This window comes from Rhinolophus sinicus, linkage group LG09 (genome assembly GCF_036562045.2).
Source record: "Rhinolophus sinicus isolate RSC01 linkage group LG09, ASM3656204v1, whole genome shotgun sequence".
Lineage (NCBI taxonomy): Eukaryota > Metazoa > Chordata > Mammalia > Chiroptera > Rhinolophidae > Rhinolophus > Rhinolophus sinicus.
Genome location: NC_133758.1, coordinates 38,737,501 through 38,765,476, shown reverse-complemented (window position 1 = coordinate 38,765,476; position 27,976 = coordinate 38,737,501). Strand labels below are relative to the sequence as shown.

The following is a 27,976-nucleotide window of genomic DNA, read 5'->3' as shown; positions in this document are numbered from 1 at the left end:
TGTGTATTATATGAAATGTACATATACATTTCCTAATTCTGTCTGCTGAGAGGTTCTATAATCAATATACCTATAACAATGAGCACACACAGTGCTCATATTTTGGTTTCTAAATACCTTCTTCCTCTTAAAGGAAACAGGGCTCCTTGGAAAAAAGGCTGCGGAGCGGGACAAGAAGGTAAGCCTGGAGCATCTGTATGCAGCAGAAACTAAGTAAGTCCTCAAATAATGATGGAGCCATATTAAATTGACACAGAATCCAGTTGGAAGAGATTCCCATTGGCTAAATCTCGGGCAACTTAGGCATCAAAATAATGATAGTAATGAATTATGACCCACTGAATAAAACAAAAATTCAAAAACCCATCGTGATATGAATAACAAATGAATAAGAAAATGAAATTGTAATAACAGCAGGTCAACTAATAAATACAAAAATACAAAATTTATGGAGCTAAAATGGATATTTTATGAGGATAAGGATATTTACATAGTGCCAAGTATCTTCCCACAGATTACTTATTATTTACAGAGAGAAAATAGTAACTTTATACTGGAGAAAGTTGGTGGGCATCATCTTTAAAAAGGTGTTAACATCATCAACATTGGAACAAATCAACATCACATATTTTCTGATCTGATGCACTTAGAAAGGCACATCACTTTGGCGTTGTGATGTTTCTGCCATGTAAGTATATAACCTGAATTTAACCATGAGGAAACGTCTAACAAACTCAAATACAGATGGGCATTCTATAAAGTAGCTGGCAGGTACTGGTCAAGAAAGGCTGAGAGGTCATTCTAGATGAAAGGACACAAAACAAACATGACAAATGCTATGCATGATCCTGAACCCTAGATAAGAAAAAAAAAAAAAAAGCTCTAAAGGACATTATTAGAGCAACTGTTGAAATTTAAATATTGATCATGGATTAGATAACAGTATTGTACGATACTAAATGTTATCTTTCCTGATTTTGATTAAGTGTGCTGTGACCATGTAAGAGAATGTATTTGTTCTTAAGAAATATTCAGGATATATTTAGAAGGGTGTGATGTCTCCAACCTTCTCTCAAATGATTAAGAAAAAATGGATGAAAAAGAGAGACAATGATAAAGCAAATGGGGTAAAATGTAAACAACTGATGAATCAGGTAAATGGCATTATGGTAGTTACATGTACTGTTTTTACAATTTTTCTATGAATTTGGAATTATACCAAAAACAAAGTTACCAAAAACACAAAAATATGTACACGGCAATGTTTATATAAGCTTCATCAATTCCTACACTTATGTTCCAAAAAATGATAATCAGTTTTCTGAAAGAATGAAGATTCTACGGTCTAATAAATTTACTCATTGCAATCCCTTCTTGAAGAGCCACAGTACACTTTAATAAAGAAGCCTATGTAATTGGATTTAATCCAACATTTCCACAATAATCTGTGTCAGGAATCCTGGTTAAAATGGAACACCTATTAAAATCTTACAAAAATATCTATATTCTGTGGAAAACAGTTGGAGAACCACTTGTCTAGTAAATATATTTCCTACACATGGTTCATTGAAGAGAGGTTTTTGCTAGGAAAAATAAGATACAGAAAGAGAACTAGAAAAGCAAACACACACACACACACACACACACACACACACACACAGGAGCAGGGTCAGCTTCAAACAGTAAAATAAACATGACATGAATCTAAAAAAAGACACCTATCTAAAATGTCCCATCCAGTCTCATATAGAACATTCTTGTAGGATATATTTTTAAAGAAGGCAGAAATTTGGTAAACTGAGTTTTAGTTTTAGCCAACCACTAAGTTGAACATGTCATGCTCATGTCATTTTACTCTGATTCTCCCCATGAACTACATAGCAGAATAGCCTCTGTGCCTTAGTGAGTATCTACGGTGGGCCAAAGGCTCAGAGACTACAAATGACAACTAAGACACAGTTCCCGCCACTCATGAGCTTTCAGTCTAATGAGGGAGATGGAAAAAACTGTGATACTCAAGAATAAGCGTAGAACTTTATGGGAACACAGAAAGGCACCAAACTCAGCCAGAGAAGGAGCAGGGATAGTTCCCTTGAGGAGATATTTAAACTAAAACAAGCTAAGGCCTACTACATCTCTTCGAAAAAAATATTCAGAAGGTATTCTTAAACTCTATTTTAGCCACCCAACGTTAGCACTTATATGGCATCACTGTAGTTTTAAAAAAGAAAAAAATGGAAATGAAAATATATCCATAGCTATTAAACGCTAGGTACAATTCAAAAGCTAAGAAGGACAGTGATGCTGAATTTGCCATAAACCATCATAGAGTTCTTTCAAGTACAGGAATAAAATAATTAGAAGGGGGGGGAAGAAACTGAAAAATCAGAAATAAATGGTGAGAAGACAAGAAGTGCTAAGTATTGTTTACCTGTCAGCTGACATTGATTAATCTTGTGTTCTGTGATATCGCTCAGTGATTCGAACACCTGCAGGCAGCTGTCACAGCTGTGCACAGCCTCGTCCTCCAACTCGTCTCCGTCTTCCGGCCTCTTCTTACAGTCTATTGCCTCTCCATCGTCAGTCTTGTCTTCAAGTTTACAGTTGGGGTCTGAAAAAAATCAAGACTGTAAGTATAGGCTTTAAAAACAGGTTCTTTTCAAGTAACATTTAATTTTCTTGCTACCAAAAACAGAAACACAGTTTTCCTCGAAACAGAAATGGGAAGCTTTCATTGCAGATTTTATTACAGAAAAATCAAAAGTGAGTGTTCCCTGAAATATTTCAGTTTGTGATGTCTGGAGGTTTTCCCTTTCTTCTCTACCACGCAGCCCTTTCCCCATCTCCTCTTTCAAATAATGTGCCCCACTAAAGGTAAACTTTGCCATTTTTTCATAGCCTTTTAGGAGGATTTTCTTTATAAATAAATAAATAAATAAATAAATAAATAAATAAAATAAGTCACTTTTAAAATTAAACAGTCTCCAATGGAAAGGGGGAAAAAACCTCTGTGCTTAAGAATGAATTTCTTTTCTGCTAAATATACTCTTTCACGGGAAATTACCAGAATTAGCCAAAAGTCTAGAATAAGCTAAGCTAATTACCATAAGCATGAAATTGACCTTTACTTAAAAACTGGTCAAAACACACAGTTACCCCATTATTTGCTAGACAGTGATTGCTAAATAAGCTCTACCACGCAGCAAAACATTCCTACAAACACAAACTCAAGTTTAAGTATGCTCATACGTCTCGTTTTCAAAATGAGCAAAAATGAAACAAAATATACAAAGAACAATTATAAATTATAATCAAGTCAACAACTTCAGTTGGCATTATCAATATCAAAAGTAAATAAAGGGAAAACTGGGGCGGCTGGGTGGCTCAGTTGGTTAGAGCCTAAGCTCTGAATGACAGGGTTGCCAGTTCAATTCCCGCATGGGATGGTGGGCTGCGCCCCCTGCAACTAAGATTGAAATCAGAGACTGGACTTGGAGCTGAGCTGCACCCTCCACAACTAGATTGAAGGACAACAACTTGGAGCTGATGGGCCCTGGAGAAACACACTGTTCCCCAATATTCCCCAATAAAATTTATAAAAAATTAAATAATAATAATGGGAAAATAATACTTCCATTTGAATCCTAAGCATGCTACATACATAGCAAGGGGGAATAGGACAGTAAAACACAAGTAATGTTTTCACTTAAAGCTCAATAAATACTTAAAATACTTCTTGATTCTTTATGCTGTCCTTGACTCATTTTAGAGAAGTACTCCCATACACCATGGTGCCACTGCTCCCTTTTGTAGGAAAGCAAAAGGAGGGAGTGAGGGGGAGACTATGCCTCCTTAGCAGTAATTAGGATAATATAACTTAATTTATGGGGCACTAATTTCTAATAGCAAAAAGTCCTCCAAAGTCAGAAATGACATCTCAAAATAGAGTAGTTAATGAAATAGTTACAAAAGCGTTGTATCAAAATACCTAAGAGATATGTAATGCATTATCTGTAGTCAAATTTTTACACATGGGAGGATACATATTTGAAATGTTATAATCAAGAATTCACAGAATCAAAATTAGTCCAGATTTCTTAGAAAAGTCAGTAAGTGTCTGAAAGTGCTTTCTGCTATCTTTCACGTAACAAGTTTCTATAAACTTTACTTCTACAAGTAACTGTGCTCTTTTTTTGCTGGCAGTTGTTCCAAAGCCTTTCTTCACAGCTGCAATAAACTTAACTATATCACCACCTTTCAAATGATTTACATATGCCAAAATCAACTTACATTCAACATATACAATAATCTCTTGGGTTAATGAAAAAAGCAGAATTCCCATCTCAAAGAGCAAGTAGTTTTATTTGTTTGTTTATTTATTTATTTTTTTACAGAATGTAGTGTTTAAGTAAATTGGTAATTTGGGTTGATTTGCCATCTGGAAAATTATTATCTCAACACTCTACACTATGCCCATTTCAACATACTGGGGTGTAGACTGCTCAATCCTGGGGGAGTAATCACAGGATCTTGTTCGTTTGTCTTGTACTTTGCCCAGCACAGCACCATGTCCAGGTGAGTGCTTAGTAAATATTATTTAGTGATGATGAGAAGGTAGAGAAGAAAAAAAAAAGAGCACATAAAACGTCCTTTGCTGGTATTTTTTCTGTAAACAGGAACAGACCGGGTACCTTCAAATTAAAAAGCACCTACAGGCCTACATTTTCCAAAATTGACATTATACGTACGATCCACCACATTTGACTTTGCTGGTTTCAAGTGTTCCATCTACAGCTATCGATGCAACAAATGGGTAATGATTCAAAGATCTCCAACAAACTAAAACCAAGTGGTAAAATACTGCCAAATTAGAGAGTAATGCAGGGAAATAAATAACTGTCACAATTATGGCAAATTGGCTCCCACACCATTAAATACTTGTTGGAAGGCTGCACACACACACTCAATACTTTTAGTTGTTTAGCATGAGTTTTGAGTTTCTCATAAAACTGACAGCACTCAGGGAAATACGGGCGCTAGGTCTGAATTTTAATATGATTATTTAAATGCTACACATCCAGTTTGCAGGCCTGTTTGTTTTTAAATGAGACACTCTGAATACTTTAAGTAGTATGCAGAGAAAAATGATAAAAACTCACCTTCCTTATTATTCAAGAATATGGACATTTTACACGAATCCAATATCAAAAATATCAAACAAATAAGAATGCATACATGACGCGTTAGCTCTTCAAAGCTAAAGAATGACTCCAGTCTATGCTTCTGACATTGTGGCTAGTTATTAAAATGAGGGTCAATTTAAGACTAATAAAAAATGTTTTTGTTTCCACTTCTGCATTTACAGATAGAACCCTTCAGGGGCTGAAGTCAGTCAAGCTTATTCTCTTCTGCTGCAAGTTAGGATGCATGCTCCAGCCAACTGGCGAATCTGTTTTTAGGTCACCACTTCAGAGAGACCCTCTGGGGGGTGGGTGCGATTATAGCCTCTGATGCCTTGGCATAATGAGTACTGGAATCTCAGTCTCTCTCCTTGTAAGTAGACGTGTGTTTTTTTAAACAGTCTCCACTTTCATGGAGATTTCTTTCTCGCCCATTCAAAAGATGTGTTTGTGTTAGAGGTTTCCATTCCTAATGTCAGTTGATGCAGGAAGATTCTAGAAAGCTTACATTGTCAACCATTTCTTTCCCACAGGTGGCTACACTTCAATAATTACACATGGCCTTAGTTATGTAGTTTTTATAAAGTCCTTTGAGATCCAATCATAAAAAATAATTGTATTACTCTGCTAGCCATTCAAACCTCTGACTTCAACCTAAGGGGTTATAAATACGAGGTCCATGCCTTTAAGTACTGCCCTGCACCCAACACCACTGCAAGAAGAACAATTGTTCTTCTAACTCCATTGTTGTGCTATAAACCCACCCAAAGGGCAATATTTTTAAAGATCCACATACCGCCTGCAGTGGGACTGCAAACCCCATTGTAGCTGCAGGCACTGCTCTCTGCCCTTCACCCTAAACGATGCCCCCAAATGTGTTCCATCCATCACTGTGATCTCATTTGCACAACAAACTTTCTGGATCAGCCCTTCAAAGGGGTGCTACGACGCACTGGATTTACAGTGTTCTGACCTGGATAAAAGTCTTAATTTCTGGAACAAAGACACAATTATTATTACAAAAATAAAGGGCAGCTTTCTGTTTCCAATTTTGTTAACAGTACTTATAAAAGGAAATTTAAAAGAAGTCTGATTTTCCCCTTATTGTTTTCTCTGGCAGGTGGCTCTTTTCTTCTTCTCATCCTCCTCTTCGTAAGGGTTGTTATTGCTATAACTTGGTTTAATAAAATTACAACTTTGGGGAAAATGAAAAATTGCACTGGCTTAAAAGTGGTGGAGGCCATAAACCCATGGACTTCAATTAATTTCAAGTGTGGGATCAGTTTAAGGCCAACCAGCAGAAATTCTATTCTGTCCATGTAAAAATGAGGTTTCACCACATTTACTTTTTATAACCTATATAAAAGTCAAGTAAAAGTAATGAATATCTAAAAGCCATCTCAGTGGACTGGCAAAGACTATCTGTATTCTTGAAACTCATCTTACATATTTCTCCTTGTGCAACAAGGATCCCATGCCTGATCAAAGTGAAAATGTCAAACCACTGAGAAAACAGCCCAATTTCCAATCCATTTCACTGCCTACAAATGGACCTCCTTCCAAGCCACTTTTGCATGGAAAAGCACTGGCAAAAGAAAGAAAAACTAGGAGATCATGTGGTTATAATTATTACCAGGCAAGGAATATTTCTGCAGCTCAGTGGTAAAGTAAAACTCTGTCGCTCTCTGCTCCCAATAGTGTCCATCGCAAAACAACTGCCTCATTAAATCTCTGCAGTAAGATTAATATGCCGTAGCTGCACTACATTTATAACTTGGTACTCTATAAAAAGCACATTTAATGGTAAGAGCCAGAGCCTAGATACAAAGTATTACTATAAAAACTTCTGGCAGCCAGTACACAGTGCAGGCCCTCTGTCCTTCTTGCAAGAGATATAAATGAGGCTTTTCCTGGTTCATTCCAAGCCCGAAGCCCTACCTTAAAAACCAGAGTCAGATTTTATGAGTCGCAGAAACACAAGATTCTGAGGATGATGTAAACATGAATGCAAGAAGATTACTTAACAACTAAGATTGGCAGGAGATGAATGAACCCAAAATACTCCTTACACACACACACACACACACACACACACACACACACTTAAAACTGGACCTTTTCCTGACAGTTTGTTCTCTGGTCATAGCCAGCTTTTCACCAAATTAAACCACCATGGCATAAATTACTCAATCTAAACTCCACCCAACAGTGCCAGTAAGTTCAAGAAACTACCAACTAAAATATGCATTCTGCCTTAAAAAAAAGAAAAAAGTCCTGCCTTTATTGTCATGACTGTGACCTCCTGGATCTTAATTACCTAAAACTGTAGAAAATGAATCTTCAAGAAAAAGTGGGCCCAATGCCACATGACTAGTAGACTAGAAAAATATAATGTTTCTGTTACTTTAGAAAGCTCCTTAAGTTCTTTCTTCCATGGATAGCTTCTGAAATAAAAACAGCATTAAAACTCAATGTCTTATTTTCAAGAACCCTATGATGCATAAGTCAACAAATAATTTAAACAAATATGTTCTAAACTCAAATCCCCCTCCCAAATCACTGTCAGTGATGCACCTGAGGTGAACAACCATCTCGTGCCAAATAATTGTCTAATGTTGTTTTTAAAGCTCACATGTGTACACACAACCAGCCTTCCAGGGTTTACTGACATACTTAGAAGTCCTGTGCCGAAAAAGAAAATCAGCTACTATCTGTTCAGAGCCACCGTGTCTAAAAGTACCCTTCCCCTATAAGTGCATTCAAATCACATTCACGGATTTGTCTTGATACTTTTTAAGAACACAGGAAAAGTAACCTTCAGGCTACAAAGAGTTAACAAGGAGCACAAAGCCTTCCTAGTTTTCAAAAACCAAAGGGCGGGATCGTTATTTTGTGCTTTCTGGGCTCTAGATATGCATTCTAACTTGAAATCCCCTAAGATGAAAACAGATTTAGGGAAAATAAATCGCACACTGTTATAAAATGGCAAGCAGGCTCTAATGAAGGAATGCGGCATTACCAGACTGTGCAGCCGTCTGGCCCACACCCGCCTGCTGCTCTGCTGCCTCATTTTTTTCCTACTGTCAAGAAAAGGTAAACAAACAAACAAAACAAAAACAAAAGCAATCGGTGGGGTGGCTAGGGAGGTGGGTGGCTAAGCACGAGCATCCGGGAATGTAAAGTCAATATGGCAAGACAGTGACAGCCATCTCAGGCCGAGGCCTGTCTGGACCCCACAGGTCCAAAGAGTTCATGGGGGCAGTGATGAAAATATGCTCTTTTTACTCTTCTGCAATGTTTATTTTCTATCCACTCTAATTCTCTGTAAGTCATTAAGTTGTTTTACAGGAAAAAGAATAAAACAAAAAAACCTTTTCATGTACTTGTTCTTTCCTTTGTCTATAAAATCTTCTCAGACAGAAAGAATTATCTCTATATTAAACAAAATCACACTGTTGAAGTTTAGGATGTCTGTGGTTTTGCCTGATAGTTCTGCAGGTCTATCACGGTCCTTGAAGACCAAAGAGAAATATCACAGATGCACTATTATCAAGAAGAACGTGCCAAATGTGAATTGATTACCACTCTTCTATTTACAATGAAATTCCTTGTAGGAGAATGCTGAGCGGGTGGAAATTAGCCTTGGGAGAGGTTAAACACACACACACACACACACACACACACACACACACTTTGAAACCAAGAAAAAGTTTCTCCTCTTCCAATCAGAATCCTACCCAAACATCGTCTTCTACTTTAACATAAAGTCCCTCTTTAACATGAAATTTAGAAGAGAGCAATTTCAGCATTCAAATTTTCATATAAAGAGTATTTATAAACATACTCCTGCCTTAAAGTCATTTAACTTTCAAATTAAATTACTATGGCTGCCTTGTCACAACTCCAGTAAACAAGCATGCACTGAGCATCTATGGTAGTAACAGGCATTTGGCTAAGGCCCCGGAGACGCCACGTCTCAGACCTGGAAGCTGCTGCACTGTTTCCCAAGTGGTGGGTCAAGAGGGGGTTCAGGTGTGGGACCATAAAGATCCTTTCAGCGCTCGGAGTAGCCAGGTACAACTTGGGTGACTGGAACCCGCAGGCCTGTTGCCTCTCCATTTACCCCAGAGTGCCATTCAAAACTTTTCATTTTCCTGCATGTACCACACATGAGAAAGGCAGGCAGGACCCGCGCAGGGGGAGAGACAGATGAGGCCAGCAATGGCTGCGGAAGGCGGGTAAGTACTCAGGTGGAGGAACCACAGACAAGGAGCATTTAACTCAGATGGGGCAGAGCAGAGCAAGAAAATTTTACCCAAAGAAGAGCAGCTCGGGCTAAGTTTTAAAAGGATGAGTAGCACTGAGGACAAGTAGAAAATTAGTTCTCCAAACAGAGGGGGAAAAGAAAAAATAAATAAATAAAAAATAAAAAATACATATATATACATATATATACAAATGTGTATATAATACATATACATACATATATATATACATATACATACATATATATATATATATATATATATATATATATGAATAGATACAGAAAACAACTTGATGCCTTCTAGAAAATGCAAGTGAGGGGCTATTCAAATGAGGGGCCCTGGATAGAGTGGAAAGAAATGGGAGCAGTGGCACAGACCAGGCTGGAAAAGCAGTAGATTGTGAAGGAACTACTGTGTTCTGTTCAAATATTCACCTCTGCACTGTGAAAAGTCATTGAAGGATTTAAAGAGTGATCTGTCTTGTTTATATTTTAGAAAGATGCCCCATTGGTAATTGAGGATGGGGTAGAAAGAGACCAGCCCTCGAAATGGGGAGACCTGTCTAGAGGAGGCTATTACATAACACAGGAAAGAAGTGAAGAGTGCAAACTAAGTGGATGACAGAAAGGAAGTGACAGAGCCACTACGGGAACAGGATGTAGGGGATGTAGACTGACTGGGCATAAGAAGGTGAGGCGTTGTCTCACTGCCTGCCAGGCATCGGCCCAGGTGGAACCATTCCTAGAAATGAACTTACTGTCTTGGTTTTAAAATAGGTGTATTAATCAAGGCTAATGACTTGCTTTTCTCACCATTTTCAGACCTAGATTTCCTTTCTTATCCATAATCCCAATAAAGCCAAGCTGGAGAGACACTGGCCAGATATACACAATCACAACAGCTAAGTTTTTAATCTAGTGTAAGAGATTTACAAGGGCCCCAATGACACTTCTTGGGATCTAGGATATCTTTGGTGAGATTCCTTTTACTTCTGTCTTATTTCAAAGGCCACACAAAGCCAAGGAAAAACAAATGCAGTTTGACTAAAAACAAAAACAGATATTGATTCCAATATCTTTCTTTTATTCCATCTTTAAAAACAATCATTAACCATTAATTTAAGTAAGCTAACCTGATTCTACACGCAGTTCATGATCCTTTTCACAAGGCAAAGTATTGACACTACACCACCACTTTTAATAACATAAAACACAAATACATACATTAAAGCATTCGTTTTAAAGAGTGTAGCCTTTTTGTGGAAGACAACAGAGCAAGAAACCACAGAGAATGATGACAAGTCAACAGGACAAATATTAGACGGAAAGAAGACTAAAATGGGTATAGAAACTCACAATCACCTAACCTGATAAATAATAAGATTACCCTGCCAAAGTTTTTTCTAGATGAAGGACTTACAAGTGAACTACCCAATTGTCTCTTTGTTGTTTGTTGTTTTGTTTTGGGGGTACCTTCGGCATACACCTTTCTTACTGCCAGATCTGAGACTCTTCTTCACTCTGACAACTGCGCTGCTGCCTTGATGCCCAGTACTGCTGGGGAACTGGGAAGGGCTTTGTTGACGTACCATTTGAATCTCGTGTAGTCCTTAACTCCCTACAAAACAAAACCAACTTCTATATCCCTCTGCTTAACCTTAAACCAAGTCTCACGGACCTATTCCCCCATTTTAGATAAGAAAAATATTACGAAAAATATTTTGAATAGCTAGATATACAGGTACTAATTTCCCTACAGCAAAGGAATTTTAAACTGCTGAAAGTCTACTTTGGAGGAAAACAAATTATTTAAAAGCATTTATGTGTAGTCTTTAGCATATAATGACCAGATATACTGAAAAATGCATCTTTGGACAACGATAATAATAAATGAAACATATTTCAACCTAGGATTTAGACATTTGGATGTTTGGGAAAGGGTCTAGTTATTCCTCTTTAAAGGTTAGTTATTCCTCTTTAAAGGTGATAAGCCACAGCTATTGTAACATAGCTCTTAGGTTGGTGCAAAAGTAATTGTGGGTTTTGCAATTATTAACCTTTTAAACCGCAATTACTTTTGCACCAACAAAAAAACCACAATTACTTTTGCACCAACCTAATAGAAACTATTACTGCACCCCAGAAAAAGAAAATCTGGAGCAAAAAGCCTTTATATTTCAGACATCATACTTTCTGATACTTACCAACTGTTATTACTTCTACTAGATTAGATAACACCAATCCAGTTGTAACAATATTTCTGGATTGGACAGGTAAAGCTAACTATCTCAACAATTCCTGAAAACTAGCTTAGGGACAAAGTACTTTCTTTTGTTTGGAACAAGAAACATTCACTTGCTGCAATGTAACAATATACGTGTTGAGAAGATACACTCCAATCTCATTCACAAAATTCACTCCAATATTGTCACTCAATTCTCTTGATTAGTAACTTTACATTTTTTAATTTAGGAAGTTCCTCTTCTTAATTTTAATGACATATTTAAAAGATGGGGACAACTGGAATGGAATCATGTCACCCAGGAACATGAAAAACTTTGTTTTGTTTTGTTTCTTTTTCTCCTTCAATAGCTCCAACAAGGTCTCAAACAAACTGGGGATCAAACTGTTATTAAAATAAAGTGGAAAATAATTTGAAAATAAATTTTTAAAAGGTTTATTTTTCGTTCCCAGGTTGCACACATACAATACTAAGGGATCCTATTCAGGAAGATAAGAAAGTGGTTTCTAAACAACTGCTTTGCTTTGGTAACATGATGGCTCAGCAAAACAGAAAAAAATAAGAAAACATCCATAAAATAAGGTACCTGTTTGTATAATGAAAGATCAGAGCAAAAAGTGAGGCTATGATTTATGATTTACGAGCTATTACAAATACAAGAACGTTTATGTATACTTGGAAAAAAATTCATTTTATTCTCCTCCAGTTGGGCTAATAAATTTAAAAATACATGCAACCCTAAATGTCTAAGGTTTCTTCAGCCTGAAAAACAAAACAAGAAAAGCCACATAACCAAACATAAACTATAAAAATAGATCATTATTGATTTAGCACCATTTCTGCAACACTTTCCTTAAGGAATCTGAAACAAAGAAAATATAGGAGGATCGTTTTTAAACTTTTTAACTGCACTTTTCATTTCCCAGAATGCAACAACTATTCCTTAAGTTTCCAAATGAGTTTAATAAATGTTTTTCTTTAGTTTTAACTTAATCTCTCGCAAAACCAGACTTTTAAAACGCACCTTTTCCTACAGAATGATAACCTTGCCAAGTGCATTTAATCTGCATGTATCTGCAGACAAGTAATAAAGACACCAGTGCCATTAGCATAATCAATACACAATTTACAGAGCTACCCAGATAGAACCTGAAAGTGAATGCCATTATCTTAGTAACTATAAATTAATAGTCGTTTGTGGGAATATGTTCCCACTTATATTGTTTCAATCCTGACTTGTCAAGATAATGTGAGCATATATTAAATATTTTTATAGTATATATGTTATATAGACATATTTTAAATGATGATTTATTATCAGATAATCTCCAAACATGCATCAAGTAGAATCAGCTAAATCAATCACACTTATGGGAGAATGGTGGATAAATAAACACCCATATTTATTAATCATTTTGCTGCTCACCATGTGATTTAATAAGCAGAAATATATATATATAATATATACATACATTTTATATATGACATAATATTCAATGAATATAGGTGGGGAAGGAGCATGTTCTCAGATGGTGAGCCAGAAAGGGCCAGATCTCATCCTATTTTCTTAAAAGAATAATAAGGAAATTAATCTAGTCAATTCTACTGCTGCTTATAATTTTTAAGAACATAACTTTTTGAATTTTGTATTTAGCCAACACTAACAATTTAAACAATGTGCCATCTCTGAAGTACCATCTATAAGACATCAGAAATGGAGTCATTTTATTCAGGAATGGTGATGGGTCATGCCCAATTCTGTCCACATATGGCGTCAGTGTCCCGCCAGCCCTTGGGACAATGCATCCCCAACAGGTGTGCCCACCTCCTCATAGCAACAAAGAAAATGTGTACGACAAAGTGACATATTTCAAATGAAAGAAAATCAACACTGATTCAGGATGGTAAGCTGCCAGAGGGGTTATGAATTTGTTTTTCTCCTAGCTTCTCCACACAGTGTATTTAAAACAACCAATGTGACATTACCAAGAGGCTATTCAACCAAAGTCAGATCCATTGCTATAATTTTGTAGGAACAACCACCACTCACTTTTTCCTATAACTCAAAACTGGTGGGCTCCACCCTAACACATCTGGCCTGAGTGAGAGCATCCAGAGGAAGACCTTTGAAAGTCTACTCAACCTCAGTAAGGAGGTATTTCTGCTGAGACTTCACCAGCAATGGGAAAGCACTCCTGGATCCCTTACTCTAGTACCCCACCACCACTTCCTCTAAAGTACCTCCCAGATCAGCTGCCTGAGACATGCAATTCTTTTATCAGAAGCCAAAGCTTTTAATCACACAATTTGGGATTTGTCATGTTTCCACAGCTTTCAATTCTCTCTCAGGTGTAACTGACTAATATCATATTATACTTTTTTCCTGTAGAAGTAACTTTTCTGGGGGGAGGGGTGGACTAGGAGAGGGAACTGAGATCTAAATGCTTAAAGCAAAAGGGATCACCAGAGGAGAGATATGGTGGACAGAAGAGTAATTATTTCCACCTCTTCATTTAAGATTGGCCCTAACTTCTTCTATTTGAAAATTATGAGATTAAGGACTGTCCATTCTCAAATCAGGACGTCTACATTCCTTTTCTACTTCAGCCATGCTAATTGGATGAGCCCAGCATCTGTGCCTCAGTTTTCTCATCTATAAAACGGGGGTAATGCTAACTGACACAAGATTCAGTTAAAATCAAATGACATAGATACACAGTGTCCTTAGAAACATTAAATAGGTGCCCAAATGCAAAGTATTTGCCATACATAGCAAACTAACCTCTCCTCCAGCTCCATTACCCACCTTTTATTGTGGAGAATGGTTACTAAGAGTTGAATATAAAAACTCACATAATTCCTCTTAGGCTTTCTCCAGAAGAGGAAAGATTTTCTGCTCTACACAAAGAGGCAAGGAAGCCACAGAACTGTGTCACCCCTCGGGACTTTGCAGAAGAGGGAAACATAAAGAGGACAAAACGTGCATGTTTCCTCAGCTCTCCCATGAACTTCATCCATAATAAAAAGCTGTTACTCCTTACGTAGTACCTTGCTGTTGGGTTGGTGCAAACGTAACTGCGGTTTTTGCAATTATTTTTAATGTGTTAAACCGCAACTACTTTTGCACCAACCTAATAGATATCTGTTAAGTCTCTTACACTTGTTCCCTAATACATCAGTCCTGTGAAGTAGTTTGTCACCTTTCTATTGGTAAGAAAACTGAGGCGTAAAGAGTTTCAGTAACACGTAGGATTCTAGTGCAGGTCCATCAGGCACTGACTGGGCACCTCAGATCACCGGGACATGTTGATTGCACATACAGGACCAAAAGCCTGAGACCTTGACAGATCAAACTAGAATAAGGAAGGGGCCTCTCCCATAGCAGCAGACCCAGGATTTTGGCATTTGTGAAGAGTCTGAGAGGGTGGGGAAGTCACTTTTCCTTCCATAGTTTAGAATGTGCACAGCCATGAAAAGGCATTCCTAAAATTAAAAATCAAGAGACCAAGACTCTCCTCCCTGTTCTGTCACAAAGTCATGGAACGGAGCAACTCACGCTCGTTGGATCTCGGAGATGAGAGCTGAATGGATGCTGGAGCGTCCCTACCCCGCTTGGAACAGAGTATGTCCCTGCGCCTCCTATCATTTCCCTAACAAGATTTCTAGCCCCAGCTACGGCTCACCTGTCAGAAAACTAAACGACCAACTTAGCCCGATCCATCCTTTCTAAAGTGTCTTCTAGAATATCTATTTTAAATTATCTTGACGTGGAATTTCTTTTGTCACTTACTATCATTTAAGGATATTCCACTCATTAAAAGTGGCCTCACACAATCCTCTTGACTCTCTCCACTCCGATTTTCATAACTATTTCTTTCACTTCATTTAGCATTACGGTGGAAGGAAAAGGTATAAATGGGTATTTGAAAGTCATCTGATTGGATATATTAAGGTTTTAGACTTTGTCCATATGGAAACACAACTTTATGACAGTTCTAACATAGTTAAAATAAAAAGAGATGGTAGTGTCTACACAGTGTCCCCAGACAAATGAGTGCTGAGGTCAACCAGCGGGCAATGACTGACGCTGGGTTTCTAAAGCCCAACGGGACAACTAGAGTCCAGCAATCTGGGAGTGGAGACTAGGTGATTTCATGAACTAAATAGAGAGAGTAGGACTGGTAACTTAATGAGCAAGGGAAGGAAGGCAAGGGAAATTTTAAAAAAAGCAAACTGAACATTTAGAATTAACTGCAGAAAAGAATGAAGGAAATTAAGAGGAAAGAAATTTCAGACAACCTGCCCCAATATAAGGTTTCATGTAAAATTAAAACAGCAGCTAGATACAGCCAGACAGAGAGGAGAAGTAAATAGCCAGTCAGCAAACACATTCCTGTATTCTCCTTCCGTCTTCACACTCTATACTCACATGTGCTTCTAGACAACCCAAAATTCCTCTCTGAAGTCTAAAAGAAAATGCTTCTAGATAAACTTACTGATGAGTATGGTGATGTAGAAAATCATCCCCTTGTTCAGCTAATTCCTTTGTAAACCCAAGCCCAGATTTACCTTTTTAATTTAAGGATTATTAATAAATCTACTATGATTAAACCTTCATAATGATATGTGAATTATTTGTCTCTGGTTCCTCTCCCAAGAACAATTAGCCTACCTTTGCAAATTAGCATGGCCCTTCTGCAAAGAACTCAAAGACACAAACCTGAGTTACCAAAAAGATGACAGAGGCTCTGAAATTAATTAGCTCCAGTTTGTTTCCATTATCTTTTAATTGGAATTTCTGCAGGAATTTTTCTTTCAGAATTGTCTCTACATTGGCAAAGCAGAGAGGAACTTGAAATCAAGCACTGCTTTGGCCAGTGTGAAGGGGCTGGCCGTGGCGGCCTGAACCCAGCAAAGGTGTCTACAAATAACCCACCCAAGACAGGCCTCTGAAAGGGCTGTGTCCAATCACACAGGTGCCTTGAAATCCCCACTTGTGAACCATAGCAAAAAGGAATTTTCTAGAATACAAAGGAATTGTAGAGAATGGGATGAAGAATTTACAAAAGTAAGAAAACCTTCAAGAGTAAGACACATTTACTAAGTACGTCTTGTCTGCCAGGTAGTACTATTCTAAGAGCTTACACGAATTAACCTTTAATTCTCACAACAATCCTATGAATTGGCTACTATTATTATCCTCACTTACAGATACAGAAACTGTAGTTCAAAGTGATTTAATAACTTGCCCAAGGTCAACCAGATTAGGATTTCAACATAGGGAGTCTGGTTGAACACCCAAGAGGTTAACCATCATACTACATTGAACTCATTTACTAAATGTTTGCTAAGTACCTACTATATTTCCAGGAATGTGCTTAGGTGCTGTGGACACAAGGCTGGTGGGGGCAAGGCAAAGCCTTCCAGTGTAATAGGCAAGACAGAACTAAAAGAATGACTAGAAAAAAAAAAAAATTACATACATATATATACATATATATATATATATATATATATATATATATATATACACTCTATGTCAGACACACCATCTATTAGTTACAAGGGAAAGCACTGACAAAACTGAAAATAAAATTTTTAAACTTCTCAATGGCAAAAGAGAAAAAAAACATTCCCACCCACAAAGACAAAAGACAAACTGGGGGAAATATTTGCAACATATAAGTCAGACAGAGAACTAATTTTCTTAATAATATGAACTGCTCTTTCAAACCAAAAGACAAAAGATCCAAGGAAATAAAAGGGTAATTCACAGAAAATAAATACAAATGGTGTATACACATATGAAAAGATGCTCATAATTATAGAAATGCTGATTAAAATGTCAATAAAATACCAGCTTGTTTCACGAGCCCCATTAGTAAAGATGAGGTACTTAAACAGTCACTCTCTAATCCAACTGCTAACAGCACTGAGAACTGGTACGACCTGTGGGGAGGGCACCACAGGCAGATCTATCAAAATGGTAAATGCACATTCCCTTCACCCAAAAATGCCATGCTTTGGAATGCACTCTGTATACATAATCATACACGTCAGAGCAAGGATGTGTTATGCTCACTGAAGCAACATTTGAACATAGTAAAATAAACAAACAAATAAGTAAATAAATAGAAACATCCTGATGGCCACCAATAGGGAAAGGGCTAAATAAACGACAGAGCATCATACACTGGATACTGCCGAGTTGTTAGAACAAAGAAGAGAGGCTCTAAGTATTGCTATGGAGGCATGTCTAGGAAACACAGTCAGGGAGGACAACACAGAGGGCTCCCACTTTTGTTTGGGAGAAAAAGATACCCACATATGTACCCTGCCATCTACGAATGGTCCACTTTGCTGCCTGCGGGCGTTACCACTAGAACCCTCATCCTCTCTAAATACTGTGGAACAGATATTTAAATAGCAGTTGAAAGGGGCAACACATTATTAGCCTGCCCAAGGTACCGACACATCTCACTCAGACTTGGCGTGGAGAATTATGTGGATGGTGGTAAAGGTCAGATATACGTAGCTTTAAACATCCTCTCATGGACTACTTTTTGGGATTTTGTAAATAATACCACCATGAATAGAGACAACAGAAAATGTCTACAAAATGTGAGTTGTAAAGTGAAAAAAAGGAGTGTTGATAGGTATATGATTGTTGTTATACTCTACAACTTATCCATGTATCTTTTCAGTTACAGAACATACTAATGATTGTTGATACGCTGCCATAGTCTAGTATTTACTAAGCTGCTTGATGTGGAAATTTGGCTAAGAATTTGCAAAGATCATAAGCAGAAACATATCACTACATGATATGTATATATTTTCCTAAATTATGTATGAGGTGAAATGGAGAGTTGTTAAATTGTCCAATGATACCAAAATAAGTGTATATCCAGCATTTAGACAGCAATATAAGAATTAAAGAAATCCAGGTATTTGGAAGAATAATTAGATCGAAGCGATGAAAAACTAAATGGATATAGTCACAGTGGTTTACTTAGAATGGAAAAACCAGGCCCACGAACAAAGGACCGCCAGAACTTGCACACAAGCTAGCCGTGTGCAAACAATATAAAAAGAGATACCACTTGTATGAATTGCAAGTATATTACTGTTGCAAAACTAAGTACAGTATGGAGTTAAACAACATTGTGAGGGACACAGAGAATCATCTAAATGTCTTCATAGACTATTATTAGCTCCATGAAACCCAGGAGCAACTGGGTCTGATGAGTTCCTTACTGTATGTTTAGCACCTGATATATAATTGATGCTCAATGAAAATTCATGTGGAATGCATGACCATGTTCAACAGTTTTCATTCAAAAGCATATTAAACTTCAAATTTGGTTTGAAAATGCGTCCTCTAGGATCCTTCCCTAACCTCACCAATATATTGACATCTGTGACATGTTCTAGTAACACCCATTGCTTTCCCTTCACATGATCGTAAATTACTAATACCCATTGACTTGTTCATCTGACATGTTTCCACTGCTTGGTTGTAACTCCACAAGAATAGATCGTATTTGTCTCCTTCATAGCATCCCCAACTCCTAGACTGTAAATGATGAATCTGCAGTAAATATTTGTTGATTAAACAAATGACTGAATTAACACATTTGTTTGTATAATTGTATGTTTGTTTACCATCTAGTTTTAAGTTACGGGGATTCAAAGAAAAGAAACACAGAACCCTGTTCTCAAAGGGCTTATCGACAAACTAGAAAACTAACTTAGTGCCATAGTTTCTATGACATAGGAGGTACGGAGGGGATAATAAAAACTAGAGTCATTTTAACTCAGGTGGAGCAGAAAAAGCCTCACAGGAGATAGGAGATGAGTTTTAAGAAATGAAAACAATATTCAAGCCTTCACTATTATACAAAACTAACTTGAGAATCCACAGTCTAAGCTTAGAGGAGGAAGTTCAAAGTGAAGCCATGAAAATCATTAAAGGTTTGGGGCATGCTGCTATATGAAAATGGTATCAGCATTTGGGCAGATGGATGAACATGAGTTGAAGATGACTAGCCAACGTTAAGTCAAACTAAATTAAAATGCTGTCCTTAAAGCAACACACTTTGACCTTGGCTCAAACATTTGTACTGCTGCAGGTTCATACCTATCCCACTGCAAACATCCACCTGAGACACAGGCAAACACAGAGCTGGTCACACACTCACACATACACTCAATCTCTAGTGCAAAGCAGCTGCTGCTATTAGGGCTGCTCACAGTGAGATACAACAAACCCCTAGTGAGACGAATGAATTGGTCACTCTTCCAGGGCTCTAATCTAGAAGCTGCAAACTACTTTATGGAAATTCCAGGACTTGGATGGAGTCGGATCCTCCTAAAGGCCCTGAGAATGGTTTGGTGTGTAATACATATGTCCTTCTATATTAGCTACCTAAATTGTTAGCTCCATATTAGCTCTGGACAAGAAATCGTAGGGGAAAGACCATCTAAACCCTGTTGTTTGACTTTGTTCCATCACCTACAACTCAATCAAGTTCACAATTTAAAAGGCATGCTTGCCCCATTAATATGAATTATTGATCAACTTGCAAGAATTACAATTTCTCAATATGAGATTCTATGATGTCAGAGATAGAAGGGAACTCAGAAGTCATTCATTTCATAAGCAATAAAGTGATTTTGGTTCATGGAAGTTTACTGAACACTAAATATAAGTCAGGTACCTGGCTAAGCACTTCCTGGCCTAAGGGACACACAGGCAAAGACAGAGTTCTGAAGCCAACCCAGGGGTCAGCCAGCCCCTGACACTCCTACTGGGTTTTAAATATGCAAATGAGCAAGTATAAAAAATAGTTACATTTAACCAGAGCTATAAAATGGTGTTATTATCTTGTAATGGTTTTATTTTGAAGATTAAAAATTTGGTATAATGATGCAATACTTATGTAAATGACCTATATGATTTTGGAGGAGGCAAAAGGGATTTCATGTTGATCATTTTTTTCTTCGGTCAGTTACACTCCACCATCACCATTCATTCAGCACTCACATCTTTGAACATGAAGACCATCAAGACACCCAATATCATTATCCCTAAATTGTCATATGTTTAAGATCTGTGGTTCTGTAAAGTTTGTTTCAAAACATTCACCTATCTCCCAGGGGGAAAACTATCAAACTTGCACTATGGACTTTTCAATACCAACTTGTTTCATTTCTTAGTGTTTTATTCCTGAATATTTAGTGGAATGAATTCCTCATGACTTATTTCATCTCAATATTATACAGCAGGGATTCCTACCTAAAGTTTAGTTTTGCAGTTTTTAAATATCAGCATCATGCACATTCTCCAAGAGGCTCCAATTATCTTCAAGGATGCCATAAATTCTTTGACAATTTTTAAAAATTAACTTTAATATCACACAATCAACTTTCAAAAATGTTATCCAATCTTTTAGGAGGGTAAAAGACTCTGCAAAATCAATGATCTAAATCCAAAAGGGTTTGAAATAAATATTCTATATATGTATTTAGTGATTTCACTGCAAGTGAGCATATTTACTTTTTGAATTTTAAGAGAAAACATAGCTCACGATTCTTAAAACGTATAGCTCACCAAAGTTTTCGTGCCAAAAATGTTTTTGAAACTTGTTTTATCTAACTTTTTCAACTGAACTTGCTGAAAAATTGAATACACCATATACGCGTATCTCCTTTTCCTCACTTGCATCGTTTCCTTCCCCAAATTAAAAAGCAATGAATGATATTTAAAATCTCATCTAGTTTTCTAAACCCTAAGCTTGATAAGAGCAAGGCTATGTCTGTTTGGTTCACAACTGAATTCTCAGAACTTAACACAGTGCCTGGGACAAAATAAGCACTGAAAGGAAAAAAAAAAATATCTTGTTAAATGATGAAAGGAGCCCCCTCATTTTACAGACAGGAAATCTGAATCCTAGAAGGCAGAGGGTCAGTAGCTTGCCAAAAAGTGCAGACAGCAAATCAGAGCTCGCCCCTGTACCCTTTCCACTCTGCAACCATCTCCCTACTCACACTACCATCTAAGTCACAATACTTACGACCATAACTGTTTGTTTTTATTCTCAACTCTTTCCAAGAATTAATATGCATTCCCTTGAGTCTACAGTTCTTTATAACTCTTGCCTCATGTCTGAAAAAAGTGTATCTAACTTTGCATATTGCACACTGACAGCCCTAAACCACCCTACAGAATACATGCAGCAACTTCAGACTCTATACATCAACTAATGAATAAAACATTCAAGCAAACTCATGATGGTACCGCCTTCCAGCCATTAGTTCCATTTTGGCTTCATTGATATTTGGTAGAGTGATGTTTGTGAATACTTAATTGCCTTTTTTAATGTATAAAAATAAGAAAAGATAAAAGTGTGATACTAATGATACACAGCATATGTCTCATAAACTTAAAACAATTGAGACAAGCTAAATAAAAAATGCAGAAAGCAATTACTATTTAATCTTACACACTTAATACACCTAATCTGATTCTACTGTAAAGGAAAATAATATTAAAGAACAATGTATGAAATGTTAGAAATTGTTTCTAAACACTAATATACAGTTTAAAACACTGTAATATATTTTAGATTCCTGGTCACAGCACCCCTATACGAGTAAGTACAGTGATTTATTGTTCACCTTGTGGACTCCTGACCTCTCCAAAGGTTTTCACCAATGTATTCTGTATGAATATATGGGACTGTCTGTATTCGAGAATGAGAGCCACATATCTCCTTCGTTCACCAGGTAAGTAAGTTTCCAGATTGATATATCTCTCATAGAACACTGATAGCATAAGAAATTTTGAAAAAAGCCAATCATGCAAAAAACAAAAAGAGGATATGGGGAATAAAAATAGGGAAATAATAGCACTCAACGATAAGTGATTTTATTTTCTAAAAGGAAATTATATTCCTTACAATGACACCAATTTTTACTAGGCAAAATCCAACTCAATCCAATTTTTCCCTTAAACAGTGATTAACACATACAGATTTGCTAAGCAACATGTACTTTAAATGGAACATTAGAGTATGTTTGCATGCGTGCATACTATTTATGTGTATATCTCATACTGAGTTGTGGTAAGTGAGGGGCTGAAACCTTTTGGTTTCATATAAAAGAATTATAAAAGAATTTTATTATAACCAAAATATCAAAATGCTATTCTAACAAACTACAGTATTATGAAAATGAATATTCTGAATATCAGTCACTTGACCATATTTAGCTTGAGAGAGCTATGCTCATGTATGAAGAGTATGCTTTCCAAACCAAATCATCTTCATTTGAAAACAATCCTTAAAACGTTCAACATATTCTCAACATATATATATATACACACACACACACACACATACACACTATTGACAAACTTAGATATGTATTTTTAAAAGCATTTCCTATCCCATTCAATTAAAATATATGCTATCTAACAATAATGTTTAAATGTATGCATTTTTTTTTAATCTTCTAAGAAAAGGGAGTTTCTCGACAGTCATATTTGAATCTGGATTTTTTTTTTAAAGACCAAATTAAAAACCTCTGCAATCAGACATCTACAGTAGAAATGCCAACTGAACTGTGTGCTGACATAATAATGATACCCCCCAGATCAGCCCAGTGCTTGTAGCTGTGACAGGGTCCCCAGGCAGCTGGATAACCGCTGCTTGATCATTATCCAGGCTAAAACTGAAGCTACTGAAGTTTTAAAGAATTCGTATCTTACTGAATTTCTTTCATCTCTAATAATGACTAAACTGGCATAATTACTTATACTAGAGGTAGAACGTGATGCATGCTAAAAGCCCAAGCTGCCTAAAATTAAAGTTTTTTTTTAAAAAAAGGCCATGATTCTACTTAGTTTTCAAAGATTTATCTTGTGTTAGGCTTTTATGCCACGAGTTGCATAATTATTTAAACCATTTAAAAGCTTTCCTTACACTATTTGATTAATACTATAACAGAGCTATTTAAATTTACTAATGTTAACTTTAATGTTTAAGTCTTAATTGCTTTGTAATAACATTGTTGCAGAATGTATTTTAAATCAGACAAGTACACTTTCATCACAACAAATAAGGTTTATGTAATCCTAGCTACTGTACCTTGTAATCCCCAAACAAAAATAGGAACATATTTCAGATTTAATTGAAATGGGACTAGAAAGTTTCATGCATTCCCCCATCACCACCCCCAACTAACTTTAACCTTTGACGACACAATAGGGGTCATTGGAGGAAAATTTAAATACATCTGGGAAAATACTGAGCCAGAGACCCTTGGTATCAAAACCTCATTCAATTCAAAAGCATTGTTTAACATATAACCTAATGACAACATTTACACTTTTAACAATCCATAAGGCTGCTAAAATATGTTGCAAGTGTTGTAAGTCTTAAAATAATTTTCCCTCTTAAAAATAACTGAAAATTAAATGTGGTATCTATTAAATCCAACAATAAAGAATGTACAATGACAACAGAATTAATGACATTAAGCCAGCAATGTGAATTCTGTCAAATGAATTAATAAAGCACAGTAATAGGAAAAACAGACCTTTCATACAAATCTTAATTGATCTTGGTAGAATTGCTCTTTTCTACTATTAAAACCTCTTTCTCCTCATTGCATGGTTTTACATCAAAATGAAAACTCAAGCAAGTATATTTAATATTACATTTCAACTTATGTCAACAAGTATTCCACTAGAATTTAACAGAGTAGCCAATTCTCACAGACTTCCTTTAGAAATAAAAGGAAGGGAGCAAAAATGTTCCTATAACATGAAAACAAATCTCCTACAAATATGCTACAAGACTTGGAATGACCCAAATAAGCAAGTAAAAGGAATTAAGCTTAATTATTGGAAGCAAAAAGTTGAAAAATTTTGTCATCACTATTAGACCATCACTGCTGTCAATAAGTACAATAGATTTTAAGGGATATGGGAATACTCTGGCAAAACAAAAAAGGAACATTATTAACAGCTTGCTTTATAAAAAAGCTGCTAATCTCAAATCCCTTTGTAATTTCATTTTTACATGTATGCTTTTATGTCCAATATCCTATTTTTTGTCCTTTTTTGGCTGGATGAATAAAAGCCAACAATCCACTCATGCATCAAACAGATGTTTTTGTTTTTAAGGCCAAGTGGAATCTTATGAATTCTTGTGCCCTCCCTTTAAGAAGATGCTGCCAGAACTGCTGAAATCGTGAAACCGGCGGTTTGGAAAAGACTCATTGGACCATCAGTTCTGGAACTTTGACTCGCACTCATGGGATTCTTGCCAACTGTAATTGCTGTTTTTGTTTATGTCGGATTGTCTACTGATTGGACTATAATCAATTTAATGACTTCAACATCTAGTCAGTATAATTTAGAGGTGATAGAGGGAAGAAACAGTCACTGCTTGATAGATGAATAGAAGTACAACTACAACTGTCTGAAGGGGGTATGGATGTCAAACATGAGCTTCTGCAGTGTTTCCAATAATCAGGCTTTTTAGCATCCACATCCAAAAGTGAAAGCCTACACTATGAGCCACACAATTAGTAGAGTATTTTGCCCTCACAATCATGAAAAAGAATATATAGATATACATATAGATATATTCTTAATATTTCACACAAAAAAAAACTTACCTGAGGTTAAAATCTAGTTATTAAAAAAGGGAGTCATGCTTAACTTGTCTGAAAATAATTCTGAGGGAAAAGCTATATTGTAAGTTTGAATTAAAAGCAAACTATTATACTGTCTTAATGCAATTGTCTTTTCACACAAAATTCAGGGCTTTTTGTTTTTTTCTTTCTTACGATGGCATCATTTCCAAAATCAAAATTGAGTCTCTAGTGGTAAAGTTATTTTTTTAAAGAAATGGAGTATAAGAGAACCACACTCCTTTTGTTGTTGTTGTTGTTATACTTCACTTGTCTACCTGTAAGAAAATATATTTTGTCTTTGAAAAAATGGAAAAAAGTGTTTAAGTAAGGACTGGATTGTTTAACATTTCTATTAAGTTTAGGGGTTAGGACAAGCTCCCTGCAGTGGCTTTTTTAACACCTACAATTTCAAGAGCTTTTCCACTAGAGAATACAGTCTGATAGGTTTTCTGACTTTCAAAAGGTTATGGACTTAAAATTCACTGCCTTTGCATTCAAATGTTACAGTTTACATTTCTTCTTTAAATTGAGAGCTGAATTTTTGCCACTTCATTATATTTCTAAATAAATTACTTCTTAAAAAAAAAAAACTTTAAGTACAAAAGAAGGTAAATGGGAAAAAGGAAAAAGGTCAATCATAAGTGTGATAAATTCCAAATGTGCCAAGTTACAAAGGGTTAGCTATTGTGACAGCCAAGTAAAACAAGGCACTTTGGGGGCTCTCTTTTTCCCTGGTTCCCACCATTTCTCTCTACAGGCCACTGGTATGGGTTTATGAACACCTGAGGGTCCAGATACCCTAATTGTGTCTTGTGTTTAACTTGGCCATTTAAATGTCTAAGGGCTCCCCTCTCTCCTTCCCAGCTTCATAACTTGGCTCTTACTGAATATATCACACCTTTATGTAGTGGACCACTCTTTCCTTCTTACAGTGCTTTTTGGAGTAAATTTCAAAAAAAATTTGTTTTTATCAGGTAAAATGGCTAAGAAACTTCCATTAGAGAAGCACCACAAAAAACAGAATAAAGAGCCAACAAGAAAAATAAAAATAGGTCACAATTGACCAATTTGATGTTACTGATTTGCTGCCTCCAAAAACAAGCTGACAGCAGAACTATTTTCAGTCAAGTAATCTACTCAAATACCATGTCTACTCTCAGGAATTGAGATAAATATCCAAATAATACAAATGGGGTAGAAAGAGTGACTCATTTAATTGTCTGATCATCCATGCCTCTAAATACTGGCTTTAGCTCTCTGTTTCATTAAACAGAAAGGTTATTCTGAAGATTCCTAGCATAAGGACAGAATAAGTTTCTCCACTTTGTATATGAGCTGAGAGAATTTTGATGCTAGGGCTTTGAGAGGCAGGAGTACAAGAGTTTCATGTTTCAAATTACATTTTGCAGCTTTCACAAATAGAAGAATGAATCTTTTTAGTGTTTAGCAGTTTTAATGTACTTAAGAGGAAGAAAGGAGACGAAACAGGGCACCCACTCTAAGGAGGTGAGTTATTAGGACAATTACTCTAAAGTTTACTACAAACAAAACAAAAAATCCTGCATAATTTTTAAAGAAATACAATTACTCATGTAAGATATGTAATTTATGAGACTACCCCAAATAAATTCAACTATTAATAGAATTTCCTGATAGTCCTTATTTTTAAGCATTTGGGTGAAAACAAAAACTCCCACCTTAACTGTCATTTTGTTTTAATGTTTTTACCTGCCTTATGTAAACTACTCCCCTGAGATACGAGTTTCAAATTATGATATCAAAAGTGACAGCCATATCAGAAATATCTTTTAAACCTGCCTGTTAAAGAAATAGTGTGGATGTGGGAGACAAGTTGGAAATTGCACACAGAACTTCATGTTTTATTTAGAAGAGCACATTGCATTTTCATGGTTTCCAATGCCTCCTTCAAGTTAGTATAAAGTCATCTGCTAGGTTCTGAAATACTGTCACTCATCTAAACAAATCAGAATTTTTATCTTAGTTGGAAGACCACTAATCAGTTTTTCGTAAAAGAAGAAACTTAAATCAAGGCTGCCTCTCTCTGCCTGCTGCTAGCAAAATGTTGATCATTGCTTAGCATTGCTGCCAGAAGATTTGTCACACCACTTCCCTAGCTTTTCTATGATCCAAGTGTGACCTTCCAAACAATGATAGAATCTACACTCACAACACTCCTAAAATACATTTTGAAAAAATGGAGACCCTTGCAGGAAGACACTGGGAAATGAAAATAAGTGAAGAGAAGGCAAAGTATTTAACAAGAGCCAGCCATCTAGAATGTCATTCTACTTCTCCAAAACCGCTACTAATATCACAATTACTCATCTGACATCATTCATCTAAATATGTATTTTTCCAGGTAAATGCATGCCCTGAAGAAAAACAAACCCGCTCTTCAGTGTGAACTGTACTATTTTTATTCCTGTCTTCAGCTTCTCACCCCCAAAGCTCAGCCAGCCCACCTGAGGCCATTGGCTCTTCTGGGAGTCCTCCAAGCAGCTGATAGAGCATGCCACTGTGTTCCGTGCCCACACAGAAAATGGAAGCTAAATCTCTGTTCTT

The 27,976-nt window shown here is 36.4% G+C and overlaps 1 protein-coding gene across 6 annotated transcripts in view; it reads right to left on the bottom strand.

The window, feature by feature from the left end:
- Nucleotides 1–27,976, bottom strand: part of ZNF521 (zinc finger protein 521) — a 278,735-nt gene that overhangs the window by 247,131 nt on the left and 3,628 nt on the right. For all 6 annotated transcript variants that reach the window (XM_019741256.2, XM_019741257.2, XM_019741252.2 and 3 more), the window contains one exon: nt 2,432–2,611. Coding sequence is in view for 4 of the 6 variants with exons in the window: in XM_019741252.2 (XP_019596811.2) it covers nt 2,432–2,611 (180 nt within the window). In the remaining 2 variants the exon portion in view is untranslated. The remainder of the gene's footprint in view (nt 1–2,431; nt 2,612–27,976) is intronic.